The sequence below is a fragment of the Balaenoptera borealis genome, assembly GCF_965194805.1.
Source record: "Balaenoptera borealis genome assembly, chromosome: 4".
Classification (NCBI taxonomy): domain Eukaryota; kingdom Metazoa; phylum Chordata; class Mammalia; order Artiodactyla; family Balaenopteridae; genus Balaenoptera; species Balaenoptera borealis.
Window position 1 is genome coordinate 9,991,949 of NC_138861.1, and position 27,668 is coordinate 10,019,616.

The following is a 27,668-nucleotide window of genomic DNA, read 5'->3' on the forward strand; positions in this document are numbered from 1 at the left end:
AGTAAATGAGATTTTTTTAAGTTACCCAATGAGTTAATTTAACAAAATTTTGGAGTACAGAAAATCCATTCCTCAAATAGGGGGGAAAGAAACAAAACAAAAAACATTTTGAAAACAAAACAAAAATCCCTGCAAGCAAAGTAAAAACCAACCAAACAACAACAAACAAAACAAAACAAAACACAATAGCGAGGGAATGAAATGAAACTAAGGAGATCAGCTGGTCTATAACATAAATAAAAGAGGACTGCTTAAAGTTGGTTAGAAGCAGCTACTGATTTTTTTTTCTATATTTATTCAGTTCTATTTTATTTATTTATTTATTTTTAACATCTTTACTGGAGTATAATTGCTTTACAGTGGTGTGCTAGTTTCTGCTGTATAACAAATGAATCAGCTATACATGTACATATCTCCCCATATCTCCTCCCTCTTGCGTCTCCCTCCCACCCTCCCTATCCCACCCCTCTAGGGGGTCACAAAGCACCGAGCTGATCTCCCTGTGCTATGTGGCAGCTACTGATTTTTAGGGAAGGCTGCAGGAAGCCATCACCAAAGGGCCCGATCACAGCGGCTTTCCATCCACAGGAGGGAGAGAGGGAGAGAGGGAGAGAGGGAGAGAGGGAAGGAGGGAGAGGCACTGCTGCAGATGTAGCAAGCAGTTAGCAGCTGGGGGTCTTCACCTTTATCTCCTTGAAGAAGGAAGCAGTTTCGCCCTCGATAATTGGCTGCAGCAAAGGGCTTCTCCGCTTGCTGGAAGGGGAACCCTGCGACAGGCGTTAATAGGCAGGTTACACGGAGAACTTCTTTCCCCATCCCCTTCTGACTCACAAGTATTTACTTCTGCCTTTTAACTACAGACTCGAACCCCTCCCCGCCAAGAAGTCCCAGGAAAACCAGACACAACTGAAGTTCTTGTCCAAGTTGCTGCTTCACTTCGGAGCTCTCCCCGACCCCCAACCACAGAGGCCACATGAAAGCAAGGACGGCACACGAGTATGTTAACCAAACACACAGAAAAAACCTGAGAAGCAACTGCCTCTCCCCTTTCCTCCTAGTCACCGTAACTTCCGGAACAACTAATGATAACGTAAGCTCATCAAGTGATGCAAAGGTTATCAACAGAGGCTACAGAGTCACCCCACTTAGGGACACTAAGGACCCCTGACTGGGGCATATAAAGGACTTCTTAGATTTAATCCTTTTGCTGATTTATTCGGTAGAAAACTTCTAGAAAGGTAGCTTTCTTCAAACACACCTGCCTGAGGTCTCTGGACCCTGCCCCATTAACTATGAACAAATATACTGTTAAAAGACATATGAAGACCATATCTTGGGCCTAGAAATACACAAGGAGACTTAAAGGACGAACAGAAGAGCGGCAGCTGAGAAGAACACGCGTTTCGGCAACGACATAAAAGCGAGGCCGCGCCCGCTTACTGCGAAGCCTACAGGCCAGCGGAGGAGCCCTCAGGATCCCCGAGGTGAGCGCTAAAACAGAGGCAGAGCGTCCCCACGAGCTGGGCGGGCCAGAAGCACCGCCCCCGCGGCGGCGCTGGGATCGGGGCCAGGGCAGGCTGGCCAGCGCCCCAACGGGCTTCCCAGAGCTGAGGGCCAGTCGCCGCTCCCTACTCCTGACGAAGTCCCGACTCAGAGGCCGAAAGCAGCGAAGTCCAAGGGCGGTGGCCGCCACGCACGGTTCACGGTTGCTGGCCGCCCTCCCTCTTCTTCCACCTCACACTCTCCTACATCCTCCACAAAGAGGAGGGTCCCTCTCCCGAGCTCCTTAGACGCTCTCTCCCTGGACCTGATTCCAGCAGGGCTGACCCATCTCTTGGAGGGGGAGAGAAGACTGTTAACAGAGGCCGCTAAGACTCCTTGTAGCGGGGCCCTGGGGAGGGCACAGCCCCGTCCTCTCGGTGCTCCGCCTCTGAGGAGAGCGTGGGAAAGCCGGCCCAGCACGTGTCAGATGGATGCATACGGCCAAGGCATATCCCCAAGAGGGACAAAACATTTCTCTCGGCCTCGGATTTGCTCATTTTTGGCAAACGTAGCCTCAGAAGTCTCTGATAAATTCTTCATCCCTCAAGCTTAGGGGCCATGGATATTGACGGCAGGTTCAACTATGAAAGACTATTCTTTCATGAGAAGGCAAGTTAGGGCCCTAATAATACAGCCGGGGCCCATTCAGCCAGGTGATCAACAAGCGGGCCGTGGTGTACTCACAATGATGGGGACGGTGCTGGCTCGGGACAGGATCTGTTTGACCAGGCGGTACCTGTCGTACAGCGGTTTCATAACCTGACGTTCATTCTTGCTCACCTGAAATGCAAGAACAGAAGAGCTGAGAAGCCTGCTCCTGGTGGCCAGACTGGCCAAGCACGCTCTGGGCCGAGAGAAAGTACAGGTGATGCAACTGAAGACTCACCACTCTTGCAAAATTTATTAAACTGATGACATGAATCAATGAATATTTACAATATCTACTCCAGCTGCCGATCATTGGAAATCACTCCCTCAGCAGTACTGCTTTTCTTCAGTCAAAACTATGATCACTACTGATTATTAGTTCCCTATGTAAAACTCTTGAAGGTTGCGAGTTGCCAGATGATTCACTATTTTCTAGCTCCAGGGAAGGAGAAAGCATGTGTTTCTATTATACTACTTACCATGCAGTTCTGTAATCATTTAAAAAAAATATGTCTTTCTTCCCCCTGGAATTGTTGTGTTCTTAGGGACAAATTCTGGCAAACAGTAGGTATTCAAGGAACATATGGCCATAGAATACATGGATTGATTGATCTCTGTGGCCCTAAAATCTGGCACAGGGCTCAAAAATGTTTACAGGACTGACTGTACAGGCAGTGGGGAGACATCAAGCTCAAATACCTGGCACAGTATTTGAAGCCCTTCATGACCTGCTCCTCCTCCTCCTCGTAACTCAAGCTCCAGAGAGAAACTAGGTTGTGTCACACCTCCTGGTCTAGTTCCCTCTGTCCTGGAATGGCTTCCTCACTGCTCTTTGGTTTGGCAAATTCCAGATCAAGAGCCGCCTCCCACACCTGTGCAGGCTTCTCCCGACATGCCCCGTTCCGGGAGCCCTGCTCATTCTCTCCTTCGTGTCACCTGCCGCAACCTGTGCGTACCTTGTAATTCACGTATGCTTTGCTATAGACAGAACGTTCGTGCCCACTCACTCCCCCGTCCCCACTCCAAATGCATACATTGAAAAGGAATCCCCGATGTGACGGTGTTTGGAAGTGGGGCCTTTGGGAAGCGATTAGGTCATAAGGATGGAGCCTTCATGCATGGGATTAGTACCCTTATAAAAGAGACCCCAGAGAGATCCCTCACTCCTTCTGCCATGTGAGGACAGCGAAAAGATAGCTGTCTATGAATTGGGAAGTGGGCCCTCACTAAACACCAGCACCTTAATCCTGGACTTCCAGCCTCCAGGACTGTAAATTTCTATCTTTTATAAGCCATCCAGTCTATGGTATTATAGCAGTCCTAATGGATGATATATTTTTATACTCTATAGTAACTATTTGTTGACACGTCTGTCTTCTCTTTAGACTATAAGCCCCTTGACACCAGGAGTTTGTGTTTTTGTACCCCTGGTAACTATTTCAGTGCCTGACATGATAAAAATATTCCATAAATATCTGTAAAATGAGTGAATGAATATTTCAAATATAAATAGGTATGCCAAATTCATAAATATGCATTTGTTTACTTAAATGGAGCAAGAGATGAAGTATCTTTGTTTCAAGTTTGCTGTTGGTCTTCTGCATTTTATTTCTACTGTACACATAAGGCAAGGGTTACAGAGGTAAGGAAGGGCAAATAGTATTCGCTTGGACCATTTCTCTTATGGGCCTTTTGGGCCTTCAACTTTGAAGACAGGTGTAGATTATGCATGAATTGATTATCCTTTGTTGCCTTTTTTATTTGCCTTTCTCAAAGTGATCAACAATAAGTGAACTTTGGATAAACTTGATAGAATACTGCCATTATGCAAAGACATCTTGAGGATTTATCTTCTGTCATCAGCAATAACAATAATCACTTCTTTCTATCTCTTCCTGTTACCAAAATATCAAGAGGCGGCATTTTCTTGCTTTTACTATCTACCATATTAAAAGGAGTTTTAAATTTGGTATTTCATAAAAGATGACTGTCAGAACTGGACGGGAACACAGGAATTATTTCATACAAAAAAAGAGTGAGGGTAGAACCACAGGCTATCACTACTACATACCTACCACAATGGCTGACATGAAAGACAGACCGTGTCAAGTGTCGGAAAGAATGCTGAGAAGTTGGAACTCTCTCTCAGTGCTGGCAAGGGTGGAACACTTTGGAAAACTATTTGGCGGTATCTCCTAAAGCTAAACATATGACTCACCAATTCCGCTCTTAAGTACACATCAAACAAGTGTGGTCTTAAGTTCAACAAAAGACATTCATAAGAATGTTCATAACAGCACTATTTATAAGAACCCCGAACTGGAAACCATCCATATGCCCAACAACAGAACAAATAAGTTCCCGAAATTGAATACTACACAGCCATGAACATGAATGGACACAGCTATATGCAATATCATGGATTAACCTCACAAAAAATAAAGCCAAGGAGAACAAGCCAGAGACCTAAGAATACATACTGTAAAGTTCAAATTATACAAAGTTCAAAAATAAGCAAATCAAATGTATAACGTTAGAAGTCAAGAGAATGGCTTTTGTTGGTGGGGTGGAAGGTCATGGTATTGACTGGAAGGGGACATGAGAAGGGCTTCCAGAGGGCAGGCCACATTTTATTTCTTGATCAGGATGTTGGTGACGTGGATTTGTGAAAATTCATCAACATATATATTTATAATTTAGGCTCTTTTCCGTATTCATGTTATACTTCAACAGAAGCTCAACAGTAGCCACAAGTAAGTGTGCAGAATAGAAATAAATGACTTGTACAACCGCACATGTAAAACGACAAAATTTAGTACTGGAACACGTGAAATAATTTTTTCTGTTACTACAAGATGCATTCATTAAATGTATTGCAGATGCAATTAAGGCACATCCTAATCGTCAACCCATGACATGCGGTGAAATATTATGTAAGATAAACAACAGATGTTTAGTGCCCAAAAGACGTGCAAAAAATAAAATAAGGAGCCAGCATTTCCCCATTGCAGACTAGCATCCTATTACTACATCTGACCATAGAACAACATGGGTGTGAACTACACAGGTCCACTTACACGCGGATTTTTTTCAATAGTAAATACTACATTACTACACGATCTACTACACGGTTGCACCCATGGATTCGGAACCTCAGATATGGTGGAACCATGGATACAGAGGGCCCTCTCTAAGTTATACTCAGATTTTCGACTATGCTGAGGGTTGAACAATGCCTAACCCCCGAATTATTCAAGGGTCAACTGTAGAAACATCTTTGGATTATAAAAGGAGACTCTGGATTTTGGAAGGAAACCTACTGCTAAAATCAGCCAGACATGGCAAATGTGATAGAATCAATTTCCTTTCTAACTCTTTGTTCGAAAACCAAATTTTCTAGTTAGAGTAGATGAAGAGGATAGCTGGCTTATATTTGGCTTGTAATGCTGATATTTAGATTTTCTATGAATTGCTCATTTTAAAAATGAATGACCCTCAGAACTAATCACCTGTGAGAGATCTGATAAAATCCAGTTTTTGATTACGGAGAGTCAAAACTCATCATGATTTTACTGAAGTTAATGTTGGCATTTGATGGAAGTATCTAAACACCAAAAATATCCATGATCTTTAGGTCTGAGGTGATGGAAAGAATACTACTTGATTTACACCAGGATTATTTCCATGATAAATGTCTGAAGCCAAAGGTTTGGTGATACCAAAAGTCAATACAACTTTCACCCTTCATAAAGCCATGTCTTATGTAATTATCAGTGCTGGATTTGTGAGCAGAGCCAAAATCTAACCAAGAGTTAGAAAAACAAAGTAGCACCTTGGTTAAACTGTTAAAAAAAGGGCCGCTGATATTAAGTGGACCATGGGCAAACTGTTCGGAAGTTTGACATCTCTTATTCTCGAGTCACCAGCTGCTCAGGGATTCTACTCCAAACCAAGAATAGCCCTTTGAATGAGCCAGTAAGGTTCTCTGAGTCTCGGTTTCTTGATGGGTAAACTGCAGAATTCAAATTAGAAAATCGTTATGATCCATAATTGCTTAAAAATGACTTTAGGCCAAGCATATAGTATATTGTCTTTTCAATATACTTTCCCTCTTCTTGCTTCAAGCCTTTATTTAAATTTTCATTTAAGTGGCAGCTCTGAGTGGCTTTCAATGTGTGGAAATAGGGTTAAGACTAAGATACACGTTTACACCCAAGTCAAGACAGCATGAACATCTAGCTATGAAGATCTAACGGGTGAAGGCAGCACCTTCCACTCAATCTTTGCTTTTGATGGAAAGAAATCTTCATCTACTGGTCTCTTACTACCCTATTTGGTTGCTCTGTAAGTCTCAGAAAAATATATCAAATCTCCTTAGTAAAACAAAAAATGGTCTGAATCTGTGTGTGGAGGGGTGTCTCTGAGTCATAAAACCGCTAGTGGGAGAAGACAAATGAGATGGATTCTTGTAACAGCTGCATTCTTGGCCCGTTGATTCGGAAAACGGTGACCCTCTCTCCTTTACTATCAGGTAACAATGCTAGGCTGACTGGGCAAAGATCAGCTCAAATAATCCCAAACAGCAGATAAACAAATGATAGTATTTATATGTGGCTTTAGAATTTGCATTTAAATTTGAACACGGTGCATTTAGGGTCCTGTTAGTTCCCTGGTTTTTGAAACAAAAGATTAAAATACATCAATGAGAACCCAGAAGCTCTGGGCAAGCCGCCCACTCTCTCCCCTCCACACCATCATCGGGGTCTGTAAAGAAGGTAACACAGGGAGCTGCAGTCATCTGTTGTACCTCTGTGACGTGGGCTTCTGATGAGACCCTCAAATGTTGAAAAGGACACACTTCGATAATAATTCATACGGAATCATGTGCCAGTGTGTAAATGAGCGTGTTTTTGTTTTCCTTACATGTGTCGGTCTGTCTGGAGGGTGTCTCGTTAGAGCAAGCAGCCTTGTTAAAACATGTACAGAAGCAGCACACATGGCCTGTGATTTTGACTGTTAGTGTCCTTTTATATCAGAATCTGTAGACTCAGCAAAAAAACCATCAGGCTCTAAGCATCTGCTTTTCTAAAACACTCGGGGTTTGGAATGACGGTTTAGTTCTGGAAGTATATGTATTTTTTGTATTTATAAGTCCAGGGTCCGTGGCAACATCACAGATCTAAGAATGAAAAGTTCACTCTTTGATTTTCAGACTGGCCAGATATCAAGTGAACTCTGCTTTTCCTGAGGAGGCTGGAGTATCATGTTCCAGAGACAGGCAGAGAGCCCGACTCAGGAACAGGAATAAATGACACTTGAACTTCCTAGAGCATTTGTCCCCTGCCCTGTGAGATGCTAGAATGCACATCCCAGAAGTGTTTTTCCTTCATCTAAAAGAATGATGAAAGAAAGGACCACGAATTAATAGTTCATATTCCTAATGGTAAGAGTGTTAAAAAAATGTGCATTTCTCCTGAGTCAATCATTTAATAAGAAGTAGACAGCAGAAGGCAGAACATATAATTGTACCAGAAGTGAAACCTATCATTTACTGAGGAATCCCACCCATCTCTCCCCAAAGCCACTCTGCCCTACTTCCTCAATGCCAGACAGCCTACAGGTAAATGTGTGTGTGTGTGTGTGTGTGTGTGTGTGTGTGTGTGTAATGTCGTTTAGTCTCCATGACAACCTATAACAGACATCTATTATGAAGACAAAACGCTGGGGCTCTGAGAGTTCCCTAAGCAGCCGAGTCAAGGAGCCAGTCGGCAGGGCGGAGGTTTGAATCTAGGTCTGCTGATCCTAGGGCCTGCATGTTGCCACCGTCCGGGCAGAATGAGAGACTGTGCCCAACTCAGAGCAACAAGTACCACTGCACACAAACCCCTGCACTGACAGTAAGGTAAAGACTAGTATTCAGCTGAGAGACCTCGGGCCTCAGGCAAGGAAGTCTTTAAAGGAGTCTGTCAACGTCATAACCTGAATCCACACAATGGAAAGAAGGAAGATACGTAAGTCCCACCTCCCTCATGGAGGCCTGCCTGGTGGCCGGGAGGAGAGCCCTTTAGTGGAGAAGGGGTTTCTCTCTGCCAGAAGAAGTTTTGCTCCATCTCTACAAGTTCTGAATACCCCAGAAGAGAAGGACGAAATTTCACAATGTAGTAGAGCTCCAGAGCGTTCACTATTTGGTTCAACGCCTTGAAAAAATCCAAAACAAAACCTGGCTTGAAACATGACCATTATCCCAGAGCACCAGTATTTTTCCACTGCAGGGACAGGCCAGCAAAATCCATCATCATCAGCGCCAGGTTTTTTGTTTTGTTTTTAATTTAAACCTAATAAATTCAGAACCAAAATACCACGGAGGATCATTCAACAGATAGTTTATTGGGCACATGCTCTGTGTCAGGTCTTGTGCTAGTTGCTGAGGGCCAGGTTCACCATTAGGTAAACAAAACCCAGAATCCCTGCCCTCACAGATCTGATAGTCTAGTGCATTATTCTCGAAGTTTCTTTATCTAAAAGAGCATATTTTTGATGAAAAGACTCTCTCCATGACATAGCTATGGCTGACACTGGAAAAGAGATCTATGCATTTTGGTGGTAGAAGAATCCATATGTGAACATCAACTTCACGCTTCCTTATACCTGCTCTTAAGAACGTGTCTGGTTGGGTTCTTGACAACATTCTTAACAGAAGGTTACTAAGAGTCACTGACTAGGCGATCTGATTACGAGTTCCCTAAGGAACAGACCAGAAGGCTGTCATGCTACCCTCTCCCCCAGGGCTAACAACAAGCATTCAATCAACGCTCTTGCTGAGTAACAAACTGCCTCAAATGCTTCCAAAGCCATATTTTGGACTCCTCACACTTTTGGTTCTGGATGGCAGCTAGAACTTCTCTACAAACACGGGTTGCAAACGGCATTGCAGAGAAACTGAACTTTAGGGCAGATCATTCTAGTTTAGCACCTTCCTTTTATGGATAAGAATGCCTAGAGCCGGCGATGGCAGCTTTATGGGGGCAGGCACGTCTCCCCACTCTAGGGCGCTGCGCAGCGATTTATATCCCCCTCCACCATTTTCCCCTCGAAGCAGGACACTAGTGACTACATTTTAGCTGCAAACTAATTTTTCTTTGGAGCTTAATTAAATTTAGCACCTACTAGATAGTGGAACTCCTATCATTGGTTTAGCCTTCCGAAAGCTTACTTCTGGTGAAAATACAGAGTAATCTAAACATCAGGGAACCTCATCTGCAAAATACTGAACACAGATCCACTTCTAAAGCCAGGTAATTTACCCCAATCAGCAAATTCCGCACATTCACGTACCGGCCGTCCATGAATGCTTTCATAATATAACAGAGCTTTCTGCAGGGCCACTTTCTCATTAGCAATCTGGTCTTTGGTCATATCCTGTATAAACACAAGGATAGAGAAATGAGAAAGGGGAAAACACTTGTGAACGTCCCGACTTCTTTATTTAGTTCAACAAATTTCCCACGGTAAGGTTAGAAAGAACGTTTACACAACAGCTCGATCCAAAGCTAGGAATCAGCTATTCCTGGTGTCTTGCTGGAAACACAGCACAGCAGAATCGGCACCTATGAGTACTCCTACCTCCCGTGCAGTGGGCAAAGGCACGTGGCATTGAGGTAAGCAAGGCTGCGAGGCACATGGGGCTTAGCTAACCGGCTCCGGCAATGACTACAGTTACAGGACGCACACTCCCAAAGGCTTGTCTCTAAGCCTCCTGCCTCAGAGAGCCACCACGCTATTAACTGAAACAAGTCCATTCTGCAATCTGTACAACAGGGCTTCCTGCTTTCAGTCTGTAGTCCAAACCCGAAGTACCTACAGTTAAAACACTCTGAGTTTGCTTTATCTGCTTCTCTGGATGTCTCAGAGTGTGGGAGGTTTAAAAAGGTGTCGCTCTGTCACCCTTCCCATTGGGACCCTGGGACATGCCCCGCCATCCTACCACGCTGACCGGAATGCTTTAGGATTAGCAGTCGGCTGGGGGCCTTCACAGAATCACACCTTAATGTCCTCAGGACGGCTGGTTTCCACCCGCTTCTCCTGGAGCTTCCTTTGGATGGACTCCAGCGTGGCTTCGACGCTAGGCTTTAAGGCTTTATCTACCAGCTCTTGCTTCTTCTCGTCTTCTTTCTCAAGTTGGGAGCCGAAACTCTTGGGGAGAGTATTGCTTCTCTGCCGTATCCTGGGGGTTAGGTCCTCTTCCGATATCTTCAGTTTTGACTCTAGGAGAAAAGATTTGGGGGTGGAGATGTATGGGAACTGACGTCTGCTGAACCCAGATTGTTTTTCTGTGCTGTTAACGACTGCTTAGCCTTGTCTTTCTTTTCCCCCAGAAAGTATTTAATTATCATATTAGTCGAAATCCCTGGGTTATTGTGTTAAACCCAAGAAAAATGATAATGTCTTCCCGGATTATCTGGTATGATTTCCTAACCCTCATTCCTGAGGAAGTTTTAGTTTGACACCTGCTCTTAAGAACAGCCATGCATTAGCCACACCAACCTGTTTGCTGTTCTCAGAATGAGGCGGATGGATGGCTTCCTACTGATTCCCTTAGCGTTTACAGGTATTTGCAGATCTAGCGCCCAAGTGCTGGCCAACTTTTTCCATATGATGTATATATCTCATTTTGGAATTATTTTCACTTTGTATTCTATTCTATTGTGTATATGACTCTGTGTCCTAAAAGACAGCAAGTGCTTTGAGGGACAGGGACCAAATCCTTCTCACATCCATCTGTGTTCTCTGTCTTAATTCCACAGCAAATAAAGCCTTGGATTAAACAGGTACTTCGAGTTGAAACCATCATCCTTATATTAGTGATTTAGGGAAGTCAAAAAAATGCTGCCGAATTTGCATCTTAGCTGATCTGGGTTTCCCCGTGATTGAGGCCATGGGAAGACATGAAGAAAGTGTGCCCTGAATACTTAGAGCCCTGGGAAGCAGCTTCAAGAAACTTGTCTTTCCTGGAATACTGTAGCAGTGAGGGGCACTCAGCACATGGTGAGATCGCAGCTTCGGCACCTGGCTTGTTCCCTGGAGACCGCACCATAGGTCTAGAACGTTACCTACCTTTAAGTTGTTTCCGGAATTTGGCAAGGTCATTTGTCCATTTCAGAACCTCTGGATTGGCTGCTTTGTCGCTGTGGGAAGGCTGAGAAAAGGAAATCTTGAGTAAGTGTTTTGGAATTGGGGCAGGAAAAAGAAGAGTTTGATAATCAGTTTGTTTTAAACAGGAAGGAAAAGTTGAGTTCCACTGGAATAATAAATGAGCTGTGATTAATCAGAGCAACTTCACAGGTGGGATTCCATTATCCTTCTTTATATCTGGTTGTTTATTTATTTTTTAATACTATCTGGTTATTTTTGATGCTTTCAAAGAACTCCTCAGAGGCAAAATTCTGGATTTTTATGATCATGGACTTCTATGAGGCCCATGACCTTGTAGGGTTCAACCTGTCAGGCTAACAGGATAGAAAGCAGAGGGGTATATGATATGTTACACTACAACCACCATGAAAAATGCCTTTTTTGCCACTCTCGTGAGAAATACTAAGGATAGAGCTGAGAGTAGAATGAGGTCAGTACTAATAAAATTTTAGAAGACAATCTCGAATTACGTTTTAGGCAAACAAAATACTTCATTTAATGATTTTTCCCATCCCTGTTCACTGATCAATTTGCAAGACATTGAGGAGAGCATTCAGTTCCTCTGTAAGGATACACCTGTGCACGGAAAATGCTGATACACGATGTCTGGGGTTTATCAGCGTTGATACCCCAGTGTTTATTGCCTTTTAGTTTCGAGATTCCCTAGAAATTTCCCTTCACCTTTATCACTTCTCTGAGTTGCCGACGCATCACGGCAAGGGGGGCGGGGGAGTGAGCAGGCACCCACCTTGTACTTCCGCTCCTCTTCAAACCTGTCTTCAAACTTTCGGATCTTCTTTTTAAGGCTCTGAATCCTCCGCGTGAGCTGGGCAGGCGTCAGGTCCTCTTGCTCGTCGTCGTAGGAGCCCAGAGAGGAGCTGCGTCGCCTGTGAGGGGCACAGCGCAGGGTCAGCTTCCCTAGGGACAGTCACCGCCTGCTGGGAGGGGCGCTGGGAATGAGGGATGTGGCACGGGGAAGGCGGGTGGGGGGGGGGGGTACTGTCCAAACCGTGTTTATCCTCTCGAATAAAAGCAAGCTGACCGCTAATTCATTTTGTGCCCTTGAGCTCTGCGTGTCCTGCCTTTTCAATAGGTCCAATCTTCTCTAGCTCACCTTTACGCTTGGCAAAGCCGGGACTGAAATGTGCACAGCGGACCTCACAGTGAAACACGAGAGAGCTCTGGAAAGGAGGTGCTAATGGAGAGTCAGCAGGTGATGCTGTAGTTGGGCCACAGGTCAAGTGAAAAATTACAACAGAGCGTGTGCACTAGGAGGGAGAATTTCAAATATGTTCCTCCATATGCTTACGACTTAATTAAAAAAAATTACTAGCCATCCGCAACATTCCTCTGACATTCGAATGTTACAGGCATGGTATCTTTGCGCATGTGCAACGTAAAGCAACATACCTCATGAAAGGATGGGAATTGGGGGGAGAAGGAGGCACTTCCGTGTCGTCCAGGTACTGCCTGCTCTGCCCGTAAGCGTAGAAGCGGGGCGAGAGCATGGGGTCGCTGTCCTCATCCAGGAGCTGCCGAATCAGGCGCCCTGCCTGCGGGGAGAGGCGTGCTTCGCCAGCACGAACGCTCTCCTGCTGCCACGAGGAGAAAGCAGGGGCGGGCTCTGGAAAAGAGCAGGGGTAAGAGGGCCAAGCTGCTCTCTAGAGCGCGCTTGTTTTCTGAATGCATCAGGAGCAACTGAACTTGGGAGGCACTGGACGGTTTCACATTTTATTGATTTGTTTATCTTTTGTTTGGCTGCGCCGCACGGCTTACAGGTTCTTGGTTCCCCAACCAGAGACAGAACCCGTGCCCCCTGCGGTGGAAGCACAGAGTTCTAACCACTGGACCGCCGGGGAGTTCCCAGTTTCACGGTTTAGGTGGAAGGTTGTAACTCGGGACACTATGCCCTGACCGGAACTGGCAAATCTAACTGACAGCCATCATCTACCCTCTGTCTCCATCCTCACTTGCCTTCAAAGGAGAATGTGCTAGAGCTGTCCTGGGGAACAGTGTGTGCTTCCAACTTTCCCCACAGATCACTGATGATAACTTCTCCATCTGAGGGTGTTACGGAAGAGAAACTCACATGTGCCTGGGAGGGAGGGGTTTGGCCTCATGGCTGGACATCCCTCACTGAAACCACTAAGGAATCACATTAACCTTGTGAGACCCCATCGGTTTAGGAGTTTACGCCCTCCGTTGAGGTCAATCAATAAGCTGTTTTGTGCGCTTCTGCTTAGCATATTAGGATTTAGCATGTTTAAGATACATGCTCTGTACTTGAAACTTTAGAGGCTACTTAAGACTACAGTTAAAGTAAGATACGTGCATAAAATTAGTCAATAGAGAAAAAAAGAATGCCTTACAAAGGACAAATCAGTATGAATTATTTCAGACAACCTTGAAAAAAAAAACAGACTTGGCACAAAATCCTGATTTGTCATTTTGGGAGGGAATAGGATGATATTTATTTCCTTTCACTGTAAGACCCACCTCAATGTATTTCTTTCCTCATTAAAAAAATCCTATCTGACATATTTTAAGGATAGATCTCAGATGATGTAGGGTATTTCATTTGGAATAATCTCTTCATTAAAAAAACAAAAAGATTACGCTTTAAATACACTTGTGGATATTGTGATTTACACAAGGCTGGAATTTGGCCATGATCTTAAATTCTGGGATTCCCACAGTTTGAATCATGGAACAACTGCTCCTTCAGCTATCAAAGTATTTCTAAAACCTACAAAATTATCTTAAACAAGTGCTTACTCTGTATTTTACTTCAAAAGATCATACTGTAATCACGGAACATTAAAGCTGGTTGAAACTTCATACGTCATCTAACCTGGTGACTTTTCAAACCTGGCTGCACATTAGGGTCACAGAGAGAAACCTAAATAACTCCTAATGTACAGGTCCTCACATCACCCAATTAGGCAGAATTTTTAGGTGAGGGTCCACATATGTGTGAGACACACACACACAAACACACGCAAACACACACTCTCTAAAAAGCTTCCCAAGTCTTCCAAAATGCAGTCAGGTTTGAGAACTACTGATTCAGTCCAACAGATTACAGATAAGGACACTGAAACCCAAAGAATTCCAGAGCAAATACCTAATCAATGACAAGAGTTGGGTCTAGAAACTCAGTCTCCTACCCTCCAGGACAGTGCTTCCATTCAGAATGTGCCAGGTGCTTCAAGGACAAGGATGACTGTCTTAAAAAGGTTTTAAAACCCCACAGTACAGTAGGAGAGTTAGGTACATTAATTTAAAAAAATGAACCTCATGTGGAAGGAGGCCCACAGGTTCTCAAAATTTAAAGACAACTGAGTTATCTGGTAACACAGATGATACTATAAATACTTTGAAAAATGAAAGCATGTTAAAGACAGAGTCTTGCCTATCGAGTCTTAAAGAGTGGCAGAGAATATGCTGGTAGATGGGCATGGCTACAGCCGGAGACTAACAGGAGTCGTTGCATTGTTTGTACTGATGCTGTTGGCTGGCTCCCCTAAGTGGCAGAGGTCAGATACGAGCAGCTCCGGAACCGCCAACAGGAAAGAGTGAAAATGGATTGAGAGGTGAGGGGGTATGAGGGAAGGAGGAGGTGAGTGGAAAGCAATTCCTAGAAAAATAACAAAAATGTAGTATAAAGCTGCAGAAAATGGAACTATTAAACTGACTTGATGACATCGTCTATTTCATGGTATTTCATAAGACAGGAGTAATTTTCTATAAGGACTAAAGTCAATGGAACCAGGACAGGGAAAGGGTTAAGATGGCTTGAACAGTAAAGCAGCAGGTAATCACCTCACTGCCAAGAGGCAAAGGAGCAAAACCCCTGGGGGAAGGGCTCGGTGGCTGGTGAGGACAGAGGGCATCGGTGAAACAAAGTCTGATGTTGATATTGGCATGGGCGTGCTGGCTACTTTGACATTTCTCCTCATCAAAACTCAGTTTGAAAAGGTGTTACTTTAGGTCCTGAAGCCCTTTAATCTGTCTGAATCTAGCAGATACAACTCTTAAAAAATATTACAACTAATCTTTGCTTTGAGCTTGAACTATGTGGTCTCCAGGCACCAAAATTTTTGCAAAAACAGTATGTGTTTGTGACCATTAACCAAACATGTCTCCAGTAAAAAAATATACAGTGATCCTGAGTTAACTACAAAATACTAATCATGTGCTTGTTTGATGCTTTGTGACTAACATGGGGCCATCCCTCAGATTGCCTTTTTGTTAACACAGCTGTCTTCTGGGGCTCCATTCTTGACCCATCGCTTCACTGACAAGAAGACAAAATGTGTCATTTTCCTAGTGTCACCAGTGGTATATATAAAGTACATGGCTAAAGAAATTCTAGCTTATGGGTGACACTGTCTCTTGAATTCACTCTTTAAACTTTTACTTTTTACTGTATGATTCTGTTTATTTTTAATTGAAGTATAGTTGGTTTACAATGTTGTGTTAATTTCAGGTGTACAGCAAGGTGATTCAGATATATATATGTATACATATATATATATACACACACACACACACACATATATACACACGTACATTCTTTTTCAGATTCTTTTCCATTATAGGTTATTATAAGATAATGAATATAGTTTCCTGTGCTATACAGAAGGTCCTAGCTGTTTATCTATTTTATTTATTTATTCATTTATTTATTTATTATTATTATTATTATTTAACATCTTTATAGAAGTATAATTGATTTACAATTATTTACCTATTTTATATACAGTAGTTTGTATCTGTTAATCCCAAACTCCTAATTTATCCCTCCCCATCCCCTTTCCCCTTTGGTAACCATAAGGTTGTTTTCTATGTCTGTGAGTCTATTTCTGTTTTGTAAGTAAGTTCATTTGTATCATTTTTCTAGATTCCACATATTAGTGGTATCATATGACATTTGTCTTTCTCTGTCTGACTTAGTTCACTTGGTATGATAATCTCTAGGAAATTCACTTATTTAAAAATGAGAAATATAAGACCATTAAGAATTTCAACCTTATAAGCTGGGACGAAGTGAGAGAGTGGCATGGACTTATATATACTACCAAATGTAAAACAGATAGCTAGTGGGAAGCAGCCGCATAGCACAGGGAGATCAGCTCGGTGCTTTGTGACCACCTAGAGGGATGGGATAAGGAGGGTGGGAGGGAGATGCAAGAGGGAAGAGATATGGGAACATATTGGATATGTATAACTGATTCACTTTGTTATAAAGCAGAAACTAACACACCATTGTAAAGCAATTATACTCCAATAAAGATGTTAAAGAAAAAAAAGAATTTCAACCTTAACAAAATAAAAAGACATGTTTCATCATTAGTGGCAGACAGAACAGAAGTTTCTCACCTATGCAACATGAAATGCTTATATGATTTCTCTCCTTTTTCTCTCTTTCTTTAATTCTATACAGTCTTATAACTTAAGGCTCCTATTCAAAAGAGTTATATAATTACATGTAATACATAGTTCAATATAACTAAAGAATCAGTAAGACCAACTATTCCTCTGTTTTAGTTTGAAGTGATCTAAGAATACAAGGCTATCTCATGTTTTGATAGTTGGCACTCAAGTAGAATAACAAGAACAAACCGAGAACAACCCTGTAGTCCGTGATAGTATGTCCTATGCATTACCTACCTGCTTAGAGAGCCAGTTTGAGACTGTGTTCACTGAGGGCTTGGGAAATATTTTATATTTTAATCAGTAATTCTAGAGCAATGAAACAGACCAGGATATTGCAAGACAATTATTCAAAGGAAAACAGAAAAGAGTTGAGGCTTCAAACTGGATTTTCATCTTAAAGGACCACATAAAACAAAAGCGTTTTCATATCTGGACCAGAATTCCCTGGGTACGGTGGTTTTGATTTTAGCCATGTGTCTGGTCACAAAGAACTCTGGACTTAAGTATGGCACGTCTATTAAAAATTAATCCGCCCAGGTTAGCTGACATCACAGCAGGTCAGAAATAACAGAGATAAAAGCTGTATGCTTGCTACCTAAGTAATAAAAAAGAAGAGATCCTGGGGGAGTTCCAGTTCAGACACACTACAGCGCACATGGAAATAAAGGAGATTCACTGCAGGAAGAGGGAATGCGACTCTGACTGATGCTAATGTGATCATTGGGACATATAGCTCCTCTCTGCTTAGAGGGCTGGACCCATTTACTACACAAAGAAAACTGACTGCTGATGATTTCTCTCCAAGAAATCTGCACAGAATTAAGGGAGCTGATGTCTTCCATGTCTCATTACCACCTATGTATATGCTGTTTAGAGTCATTCCTACTTGTCATGATGTCACACTGTCTTCCCAGAAGGCCACTCAGCAGTATTGGAGGTCCCTGCACATCCCAGATACAGAACCATGGAAGCCCCACTGGTGGGGGGGTCTTCCCTGGGGGGATCCTTTCATAAAATTTTCCTTAGAATTCCAGAATTTAATCTTAGAACAATGGCTGTCCTATTACATTGTTCCCATAGTCTCCCGAACTATCAGAGTTAGAGGGAAACTTAGTAGCCATCAATCCAAAATAACATCAACTAGGTCCATCCATGTTCTGCAAATGGCATTATTTTATTCTTTTTAATGGCTGAGTAATATTCCAGTGTATATATGTACCACATCTTCTTTTCCCATTTCTCTGTCGATGGACATTTAGGTGGCTTCCATGTCTTGGCTATTGTAAACAGTGCTGCAATGAACATTGGGGTGCATGTTTGTCCTACTGAGTGAAGTAGGTCAGACAGAGAAAGAGAAACATCGTATGACATCCCTTATATGAGGAATCTAAAAAGAAATGATACAAATGAACTTATTTACGAAACAGAAATAGACTCACAGACTTAGAGAACAAACTTATGGTTACTGGGGGGAAGGATGGGGGGAAGGGATAGTTAGGGAGTTTGGGATTGACGTGTACACACTGCTATATTTAAAATGGATAACCAACAAGGACCTACTGTACAGCACGGGGAACTCTGCTTCATGTTATGTGGCAGCCTGGATGGGAGGCGAGTTTGGGGGAGAATGGATACGTGTATATGTATGGCTGAGTCCCTTTGCTGTGCACCTGAAACTATCACAACATTGTTAATCGGCTACACTCCAATAGAAAATAAAAAGTTAAAACAAACAAAACAACAACATCAATGAACACTCACTCAGTGCCCATCAAGTGCCTGTGCTGCGTACTCTGCGTATGTTAGCTCATTTAATCCCGCAAACACATACTAAGTAGATACTACTATAGTGACTACACGTTATTACGTACTGTGTCACCTATTAAAAGATGGGGAGGCTGAGGCCAAAACTGAGACAAGCTGACTACCTTGTCCACAAAGCTGGCTAAGTGGTAGAGCCGGGATGTGAACTCTGGGTGTGTCTGCCTCTTCACCTCACGGTCCACTGTCTGCCGCGATGCTGAACTGGCACTGCTTAGAAAGAGGCATCCGGGTGGAAGTCAGGAGACTTAGTGATCTTGAATCATCATTCTGCCTCTTTTGGCCTCAGCTTTCTTAGCTGTATAATGGGAGGGCCCAATTGTAAGATCTTTAAGATCTCTCGCTTCTCTATCTTTTTTTTTTTAGAGAATTTCCTTTCTACAGTTATTTTTGATAAGCAGTAAGTGATGAATAAGATAGCTGAAGTATTCTATGTCCTTTAAAAAAAATGTTCTTTAAAACTTGATTTCACCAGGACAAATCTAATAGAGTAACCAAGTGTTTACATCTCAGGACTTCCACAAGGGGCATCCCCAAATCAACATGAATCGGCTGATTAGGAACATTCTAATTATGTAACTTTCAAGGACTTTAAATAACGAAGACTAGTTCATTTGATTTGTGTATCCATTTAGTTGTGGAGAGTGGAAACCCTAGTAATAGTGATTATGATGTTGCCGTCATGTGGACAGATCAAATAATGTGCCCTAATACATAGCTACACACAGAGGAAAAAAAAAGATCAAGCGTGTATTATTTATCTGTCAACAGGCACAACTAGACCGTGATCCTACCTTCACCTTGAGAGGGTTCCACTTTATGTAGCCTGTGGAACCTATTGTCAGTTTCATTTTTCTTTTTATTTCCCTGATACCGTACGCCCCAGAAGCCAGAGAACATCATTCCCACGTGGAAGCATACACGGCAGAGAGAAGTACCAGCAGGCTACTCATTAAGTACTGTCTCACCTGATGTTCTGTGAATGAGAATGAACGATGGCTTGCGGATGTAGAATACGCAAACCAAAAAGAGGGCGTGACACTACGTGGTGGTCTGGAGACTAGTGACGGAGACCTATCGACGGATACTGGCTCATATGGTTTCGGTAACGACTACTTTTGTTTATATATTTTGTTGCACTGGTTTCACATTCACAGTTTAAATTAGTGCAGAGTTAATTCCTTACTGGAAAGCTACCATGTTGTTTCTTACTGAAGCTATAGAAAAAGGTGATATTTTAGTGACTGAAATGACTGCTCTCATCTTAGCCACGCTTTAGGCAAAAATTCCTTCATTTTGACTATACTTACAGCTATATTACTGCTATAATGTAAAGTGGACATTTAAAATAAATAAATAAATATATAAGTATACTGAAAGCAGTAACCAAAGGATCTAAACAGCCTTGAAATGAATCCACGTAGATTTCTGAGATATGCAAGTTCAATGACAAATGCAGTCATCGGCAAAAAAAAAAAAAAAAAAGTTAAAACAACTCATTTCATAAATTACATGGATAACACAATTCACATTCCCAAGCACAGTAAAATGTATTTCTTTCTCGCCATAAGCTTTAAAAATTTCATCTAGTTTTCCAATACAAAATATAATAAAATGTTGGTCCCTTCATATTATTTTTTATCTGGCAGAAAGTTCTTTACATTAAGTGATGAAATAGTTTTAAGGAAACAGTAAGTTAGCTTTCAACCACTCTGGAGAGATTTTTCAGCTTTATATTTAGCCTCTTTAAGTGTGCTGGAAGAGACTGTAAATTTATGATTAACCAAAGTAAAAATAATCCAACACCTGAGTCCACTTCAGTAGGAGGAGGAAGAACCTACCTTCCCCTTTCCTCAATAAATCATCAAGATAATATGGCCAATTTGAATTCTGACCAAAAATCCTAGTTTTTATCTAGAGCTGCATGTTAATGATATGAGGAGACCATATTCTTGAAACCCAAATATAGCATTTATTTTGGCTACTGTTTTTGTTTTATCTGGGTGACAGTGGCTACCATGGGACTTTTTGGTGGGGTGGTAAGGTTGTTTTCAATGTATGAATTAAAAGCACACCTGATTATTTCAAAGTACACAAAAGAACAACAACAAACGCTAGCCAGGAATGTATCACTTAAAAACAAAACAAAAAACCCTGAATTCTTCCCCCAGTGGACATATTATGAGCTGGGAAGATCTGACAAAATCTCAGATCCACTGCTTAATTACATGGGGAAAACAAAACAAAACAACAACAATAAAAAGAACTGGAACATGTTTCTTAGATTGCAAAGAGGTAAAATTAGAATAAAAAACAGTTTGATTTTGTTTCCCTAAAGCCCTGGATGCAAGGAGCATAATGGGTGCTACTATTTTTCACCTTGTGATCTTTTTAGATCATCTTTTGGTCCTTCATCTAAGATCATTAACATAATGAATACTTTTTGGTTAAAAAGGGGTGGGCAGAAGACAAGAAACTCAGGTGCTTTTGAAAAAGACTGATATTTTTAATAGTTGTAATTCTCTGCTAAGTCATTGTGTTAAATCAGGCTGCTGATCTGAACTCAGGAGCACAATTTCTCCCTCTCTGTAGCCTTCAAACACACATACGGCCTAGAGGCAGATGGGCACTTATTTTGGACACACACTGATATGTTTGGATGCAGACACATGGAAAATGGAAGAACAGCAGCTTGACAGAACTGCTGCAGGATCCTCCCTGAAATACACTTTTGACAAGATGAGGATACCCTCTTCTTCTGCAGAAGTAAATTTCTAACGTTTTTGTCAAAAATCTGTAGAAAAACCAATCTAAAGCAATGTATTACAGGCTTTCAAGAAGAAGCGCTTTTATTCAATGCTTTCTTGATAAGCAAATTCCTTATGTTTGCTAACCTGGATTTAAAAATTCTTTCCATAAAAACAAACATAGAATCAAAGCAAATCAAAATAATCTTGAAAAATGGGGAGGAGACTTAACGAAGGAGGTGGATGGTGGGCATGTAGCAGGGGGAAGCAGTTACACTGACAGCAAATCCGAAAGGCACACCAGTTCCCTATTACTCAGCTTGGTACTCCTAGAGGGAAAAAGGCACTCACACATCAGCACCCCTGGAGAGTCAAAATGAAAAAAAAAAAAAAAGGACTGCAAGGTGACACTATAATAAAGGATAAGCACATTTTCTTTCACAGATTGCAGTTAGTCTTGGCGACACTGAACGTGACACATTCCTATGTCCGGGGAAGGATTTTCAGTCATTTAGAAAATGTGGTTTACTTCTGCACACACAGCTCTCGCTCTCACCCACACATCCAACATGCTTCTCCTTTCTGCTAATGTACATATGCTTCTCCAACATTAAATCATCCAAACATCAGACGACCTTACCTTCCCAGCTCTTCTCATCACATAACACAGTCAGGTCCAGCTCAGGCGCTCCGGAGACAAAGCTCTCTTGCTGGTCATCAGCACTGGGAGTCCTCTGCAGCTTGCTGTCAGGTACGCTGGGATGCTCCTGGATCTTCATGGTGGGTTCCTGCAATAACAGCACAACGTCCCCAAATCTCCACTGCTCATCAAAACCCCCAAACGTCCGCAGCGATCCCACTCCTGCTGGGTGAAACCTCCTCCCAAGCCACAGCTGCTGATGTCCCCGGCACGGAAACCGAAATCAGAGCTTGATGCCCCCTGGATGATAGCTGGCCACTTGCATGCAAAAAGCGACCATCCATCTGCGCTCCTTTAACTTTGCTTCTGGAAGAAAGACAAGATGTTTTCCGAGGGCTGTTCTTCCTGATAACTGCTGGCAGCTGACAGTCTGGATGATTACCGACTGGGGCCAGGAAGGAGGGAAAAGGAGTTTGTGTTTCCTTAAAGGAGTATGGCTCTCCAGACTGTAAACAAAACCCCAAAAACTCAGCTAGTGCTGTTGCCAAGGCTGTAGCAGCAACATGGTGTCTCCTGCACGCAGACTTCTTTGCCCCTTAGGTAAACAGTGCTGCAGGGCCAGGGGCGGAGGCTGTGTACACGCGTGCTCTCCTGCTGGCCCTACAGGCTTAGATCAATTAAGCGGGGCTAGCTGCACATTCCCAGATTTCCTGTGGTTGTTTCTGCCTCGAGCGTGGGGAGAACAGGCTATTTATGGAGGAGCTCTGGGTATGCATTGTTGCGCAAATTCAAACAGCAAGGGGGTCTGGTGTCGCAGCTAAGCAGGAAGGAATACACACTCTGGAAATGAGCCAAAATTACACAGGGAGCACGACTTTTTTTTTTTTAAGTAAAAAGGCAAGAGCTGGCAAGTCAGTGATGCATAATTTATATCTTACAAATATGCAACTGTCGCTTGTTTTCTTGGTTTTGTTTATCGGTGGCACGCACACCAGACTAGGATGTCTGGGGGATGGGAAAACTCTCCCCCAAAGGCTGCTATTTTAACTAAGTGATTTTATGTTTAAAAAACTGCATTGAAATTTAGTCTTTTTTACCTTGTCCTTTGGCATCGGGTAAACCCAACCACTGCCATACTCTCCTCTCTCATAAAATTATAAATAAAAGTGTTGCCTCAAAACACATTTCTCAAGTAGCACAGATCTGTACAAAAGATTTTCTCTGAGAATAACTGGAAATTTATTTTAGCAAACATACCATCATTAAATAAAAAAACCAAAAACATATGGAAATCATAAATGATTCTGTTAATGTATGAGAAATATTCTTATGCTTAAAACAAAGCAGTACTAAGACTTCCACCTCCTTTTAATAGCTATTCACCCTACTTTGATATCACCAGGGGAATAGATAGGGTTTTTACTACTATATTTCCATGAAATGAAGCATTCTCTTCACATTTGGGATAAAATGAAATATCACCAATCAGTTCATGATAAGCTACTGAAGTCAGATGGAAATGCTAAGTAAATCTGGGGCTTTAAGACACTTTAAAAATTCTGCTTGTCTATTGTAGGGGAAAAAAACACACAGATTGTGCATTGATGTCACAAAAATCATTTGTTCCCTGAGCTGAATCCTAAGTAGACGGAGTTGAATGACCCAATCTGGCGTTCAGCTTTCTAAAAGTTACAGCATCAGTTAGTCACCTATCACGTGTGTGTGTGTGTGTGAGTGTGTGTACACGTGTGTGTGTGTTAGAACCTCATACAGCAAATAAACATTTTCTCAATAAAGATCTCTAATAATTGTTACACTTAGAGACATATAAAAGGGAAGAATATAAGAAATACGATTCCATGCTGTAAGTATGGCACTTTCTTCACGAGGAACGTCTTTGAAGCCACTGACCAGCAGAGGAGCGGACGTGCATTTTCCTTCCGGGCAGAGCTGGGATTGAAGTGGGACTGACATTTAGCAGCTCGGTGCCCTAGCTGAGCCACTTCACTCCTCTGAGCCTCCGCTTCCTAATCTATAAAACGGCATTAAAAACACTAAGCTTGCGAGGTTCCTTTGAAGATCTGCGAGAAGGTATGCAAGGCCTCTGGCATGGTGCCTGGAGCACAGACACACAAATGGAAGTGATCTCTCTTTTCATTATTATTAGGCACCGCAGGAGGATGAGTAAAATATTGCTACACCTCAAAATGCTCGGGAGAGGAGTGGGAGATGAGGCATAGAAACTGCAATTCAAGGTGAAACATGCGACGACAGGGCGGGGCAGAGTCTCAGACGCCTTATGAAAAATGACTGGAGAAGAGAGTCACTTGCGTTCCCATCGTGGATTGACAACAGCGTTTGGGGGCTGTGTGGGCCAGAGGGGCTGGGAAGGAGGGCACTTCATACAGAGAGGAGGCGGAGCAGAGGCGGGCAGGAGTGGGGGACGGTGACCACAGGAGACACAAGGCTTGGGCGCCGGCCCTCAGCACCGATGACGAGGGGGTCGGAGGAGCAGAGGCTGGGCTGCCAAAGGTCCTGCATACTGGGCTAAGTGTGCATTTTACCCTGGGATAGATAATGGAAAGCCACTGAAGGATTTAAACAACCGACTCCATGGAGAAATGTGCGTTTTCCAGGCTGATGCCTCGGGCGTGGGAATGCACGCTGCCGGGAAGACCCACAGGCCTCAAGCCGGGCTCACAAACAGCCAGCACCCCCTGCTACACCAGTCACTGGCTCTGCCCCCCCTGTGTCCCCTCAGGGCACTCAAGAGTCCTGCAGTGCTTGACACGACACGTATAAAATCCCCCAGTTCCACAAACGCACAAGCTAATTTAAAATGTGCACTTTTTATGACTGCCACATCCAAATTAGCACCGACCGCAAAGTAAGAAAATTAAAATTAGAACATTCTTCCTTAGTTTTTTCCTCCAGAACGTATGGGTTTACTCACTCCTCCAACAACAGTGGGTTGGTGCACCCGCTCTGTGCCGGGCTCTGTGTGAGACATGCAAGCTGTCTGCACGCAGGGGGCTGGCGTTTAGCGGAGCAGGTTCAACTATGCTCAGTGGAGCTCTGGAAACGCGATTGTGGTGCGAGGCCACAGCAGACCACCTTGTGAACTGGTGAGCTGCCCCTCACGGTGTTCGAGTAAAGTCTGGGAGTCAGAAATGCAGGAGAGGGATCGATTACCGCCCTGGGTAGGGTGTCGGGATAGACAACCTTGATAGGACTCTATTATTCTAACAAAGAGAATCAGGTCGAAATTGTACTAGTTTATTCAATTATAAGAATATATATCACATATTATATACATATAACAGGGCTGTCTATTATATGTCAGGTGCTAGAGACACAAAGAGAAAATTTATTTACTCATTCATCTAAGAAATAATTTGTGAGGGCCTTCCGTGGGCTTGACAGTCTTTTAGATGTTGGAGAAATTTCAGTGGCCCAAATAAAGTCTCTGTCCTAATAAATCTTGAAGAAGGGGACAGTTAATAAAGAAAAAAAAAGTCAGGTAGTGATATGGACATGGAGAAAACACAGCAGGGTAAGGAGGATGATGGAGGTTATGGGCCACGGCCTGCTTTTTATTGGGTGGCCAGGGACAGTCCTTCCAATAAGGTGACATGTGAGCAGAGACACGAAGGAGATGCTCTTCTGTGGGAAGAGCATTCCAGGAAGAAGGAAAGCAAGTGCAAAGGCCCTGAGGCATGGTCATCTCGTACATGTTGAGGAACAGCAAAGAGGTCCCTGTATCTGGAGTCAAGCAGAGGCCGGTCAGGGCCGTCATTTATGCGTGTTTAGAACGTGCACCGTGCCATATATAACGGGATATCATTCACACTGCAGACCTACGTTAACTGACATGAGCTTCTGGACCCCCTGGCTGATCTGCCCAGCAAGGGAGGGATGAGTCCTACATAAACGCACAAGAGCTCGCACAGCCACGGACTCACCTGGCAGGCCTCCCTCACCAGCGCATCCGCACACGTGGTCCTGTGCTGCTGCGCTCCGAGCAGCCCCCGAGGCTGCTCATTCACTTGCCTGCTGCATCTGGAGGCCTGGTTCCCAGTTTCTGGCCCCGCTGATCTCTGAACCAGACACAGTCACCTTGCCTGTGGTTGCAGAGTGGGCTGCTGGTGTGGTCCCACGGTTTACAGGCACATGGAGCTAAGGATACTGCTCGGAGGCTATATAGGCTCTACAGCAATACACTAGCAAAAAGACTACTCCTCCTTCAAATGTTTGTCAGGCTCCTCTGGGTGAGGCACCTCACCAGGTTGTTTCCCACTCTCTAACAGCGCTTATTTAGAGTACTGTGCCTGTCTACTTGCTTGTCTGTTTCTCCTACTAGATCATTACTGTTAAAATGTCAAGGACATTCTTAAATACCAAAATATTTTTGGTTTCAACTTTTGTTGTTTATACAAATTGTATCTTCAGTTAAGTCAGGGTAAATACATTCATTTCACACGTATCAACTCAGAGGTCCTTGTGCTGTGATGTCACACACTAAACCCTTGTCCAAAATGTGGTACCATATGAAAACATGCTAAATATTCATGTAATGAAATAAACTGAGGGACTGGCTCTTTGGAGAGACGATATGGTATGTCAGATATGGGTTTTAGAGTAAGAGACTGGAGTTCAAAAACAGGGGACCAGTTGCAAGATGTTCCATGAGTAAAACTTCTTTGTACTTGAGATGCTTTTTCTCTCATAGAGGAACAAAACTTCATAAAGTTGTGAAGATTAAGTGAAAAACACGTAGCGTAAAAACAGCTAGCCCGTAATAACTAGAAGAAATGCTAATTCCATTTATACGCTACCTCCCCTTCCCATTCATTCATCTGGCAAGTGTTTATTGAACATGTACTATGTGCTAGGTACTGGAATTAAAGGGATTAACAAGATAGGGGATTTGGTGTGGAAGGGGTTCACTGATCACGTAAGTGTCAAGTCACATGCATTTTATAAAAGAAAAACACAGGGTGCTAGAGGGCAAATAAGAGAGAGCTCATTTTGCCTGGGGCCGCAGGTGACATTTCACATTCAGGTGAAGGAACCATTAACTAGTAGCCCATCCACCTGAGCCCCGTTAAGACTTGTCCCTGTCTGGCTGGGCCCGGCTTCTTCTATCCTGACTTTATTGATCCTGCTCTTTCTCTGGCATCAAGTCGCTGGTGGATTTTTGTTCTACCCCTTCTCCCTCCCCACACAGGATTTGGATAAGCAGCGTAAGTAACCACTAGCTCACCAGAGCGGGGCAGGACACTATCAGTGCCCTGCACAGGAAGAAACCACACAGAGTTAACAGACGGGCCACATGGAAGTATAAACATTTACTGTTTGGCTTGACAATAAAGGAAAAGGAACATAACAAATTCCCCACATTCATCTGAATCACGAAGCTTCTGTAGCCCTTTCAAGACTGGATGGAATTGGAAATGAATCTAAACAAATAGAGCTTTTAAATTTTTTCTGGTTCTGATATTAAAGCCAGTAACAAATCCCAAAGCTTCCATGATATACAGTGAAGCTGAAATAACAGTCATCCATTTCATAAACACTTGTTGACAGGGATATTTCAGAATTTATCTCAAACCTTCTCAGGGCAAATAAAAGCCTGCATT

The 27,668-nt window shown here is 43.0% G+C and overlaps 1 protein-coding gene across 7 annotated transcripts in view; it reads right to left on the reverse strand.

The window, feature by feature from the left end:
- The window catches only part of FAM13A (family with sequence similarity 13 member A), a 365,856-nt gene that overhangs the window by 12,991 nt on the left and 325,197 nt on the right, over positions 1-27,668 (reverse strand). For all 7 annotated transcript variants that reach the window (XM_082391636.1, XM_082391638.1, XM_082391635.1 and 4 more), the window contains 8 exons: positions 22,030-22,177; positions 12,793-13,006; positions 12,131-12,269; positions 11,305-11,386; positions 10,234-10,454; positions 9,526-9,609; positions 2,227-2,322; positions 684-767 (listed from right to left, as the gene is read on the reverse strand). In XM_082391636.1, coding sequence (XP_082247762.1) covers positions 684-767; positions 2,227-2,322; positions 9,526-9,609; positions 10,234-10,454; positions 11,305-11,386; positions 12,131-12,269; positions 12,793-13,006; positions 22,030-22,177 — 1,068 coding nt within the window. The remainder of the gene's footprint in view (positions 1-683; positions 768-2,226; positions 2,323-9,525; positions 9,610-10,233; positions 10,455-11,304; positions 11,387-12,130; positions 12,270-12,792; positions 13,007-22,029; positions 22,178-27,668) is intronic.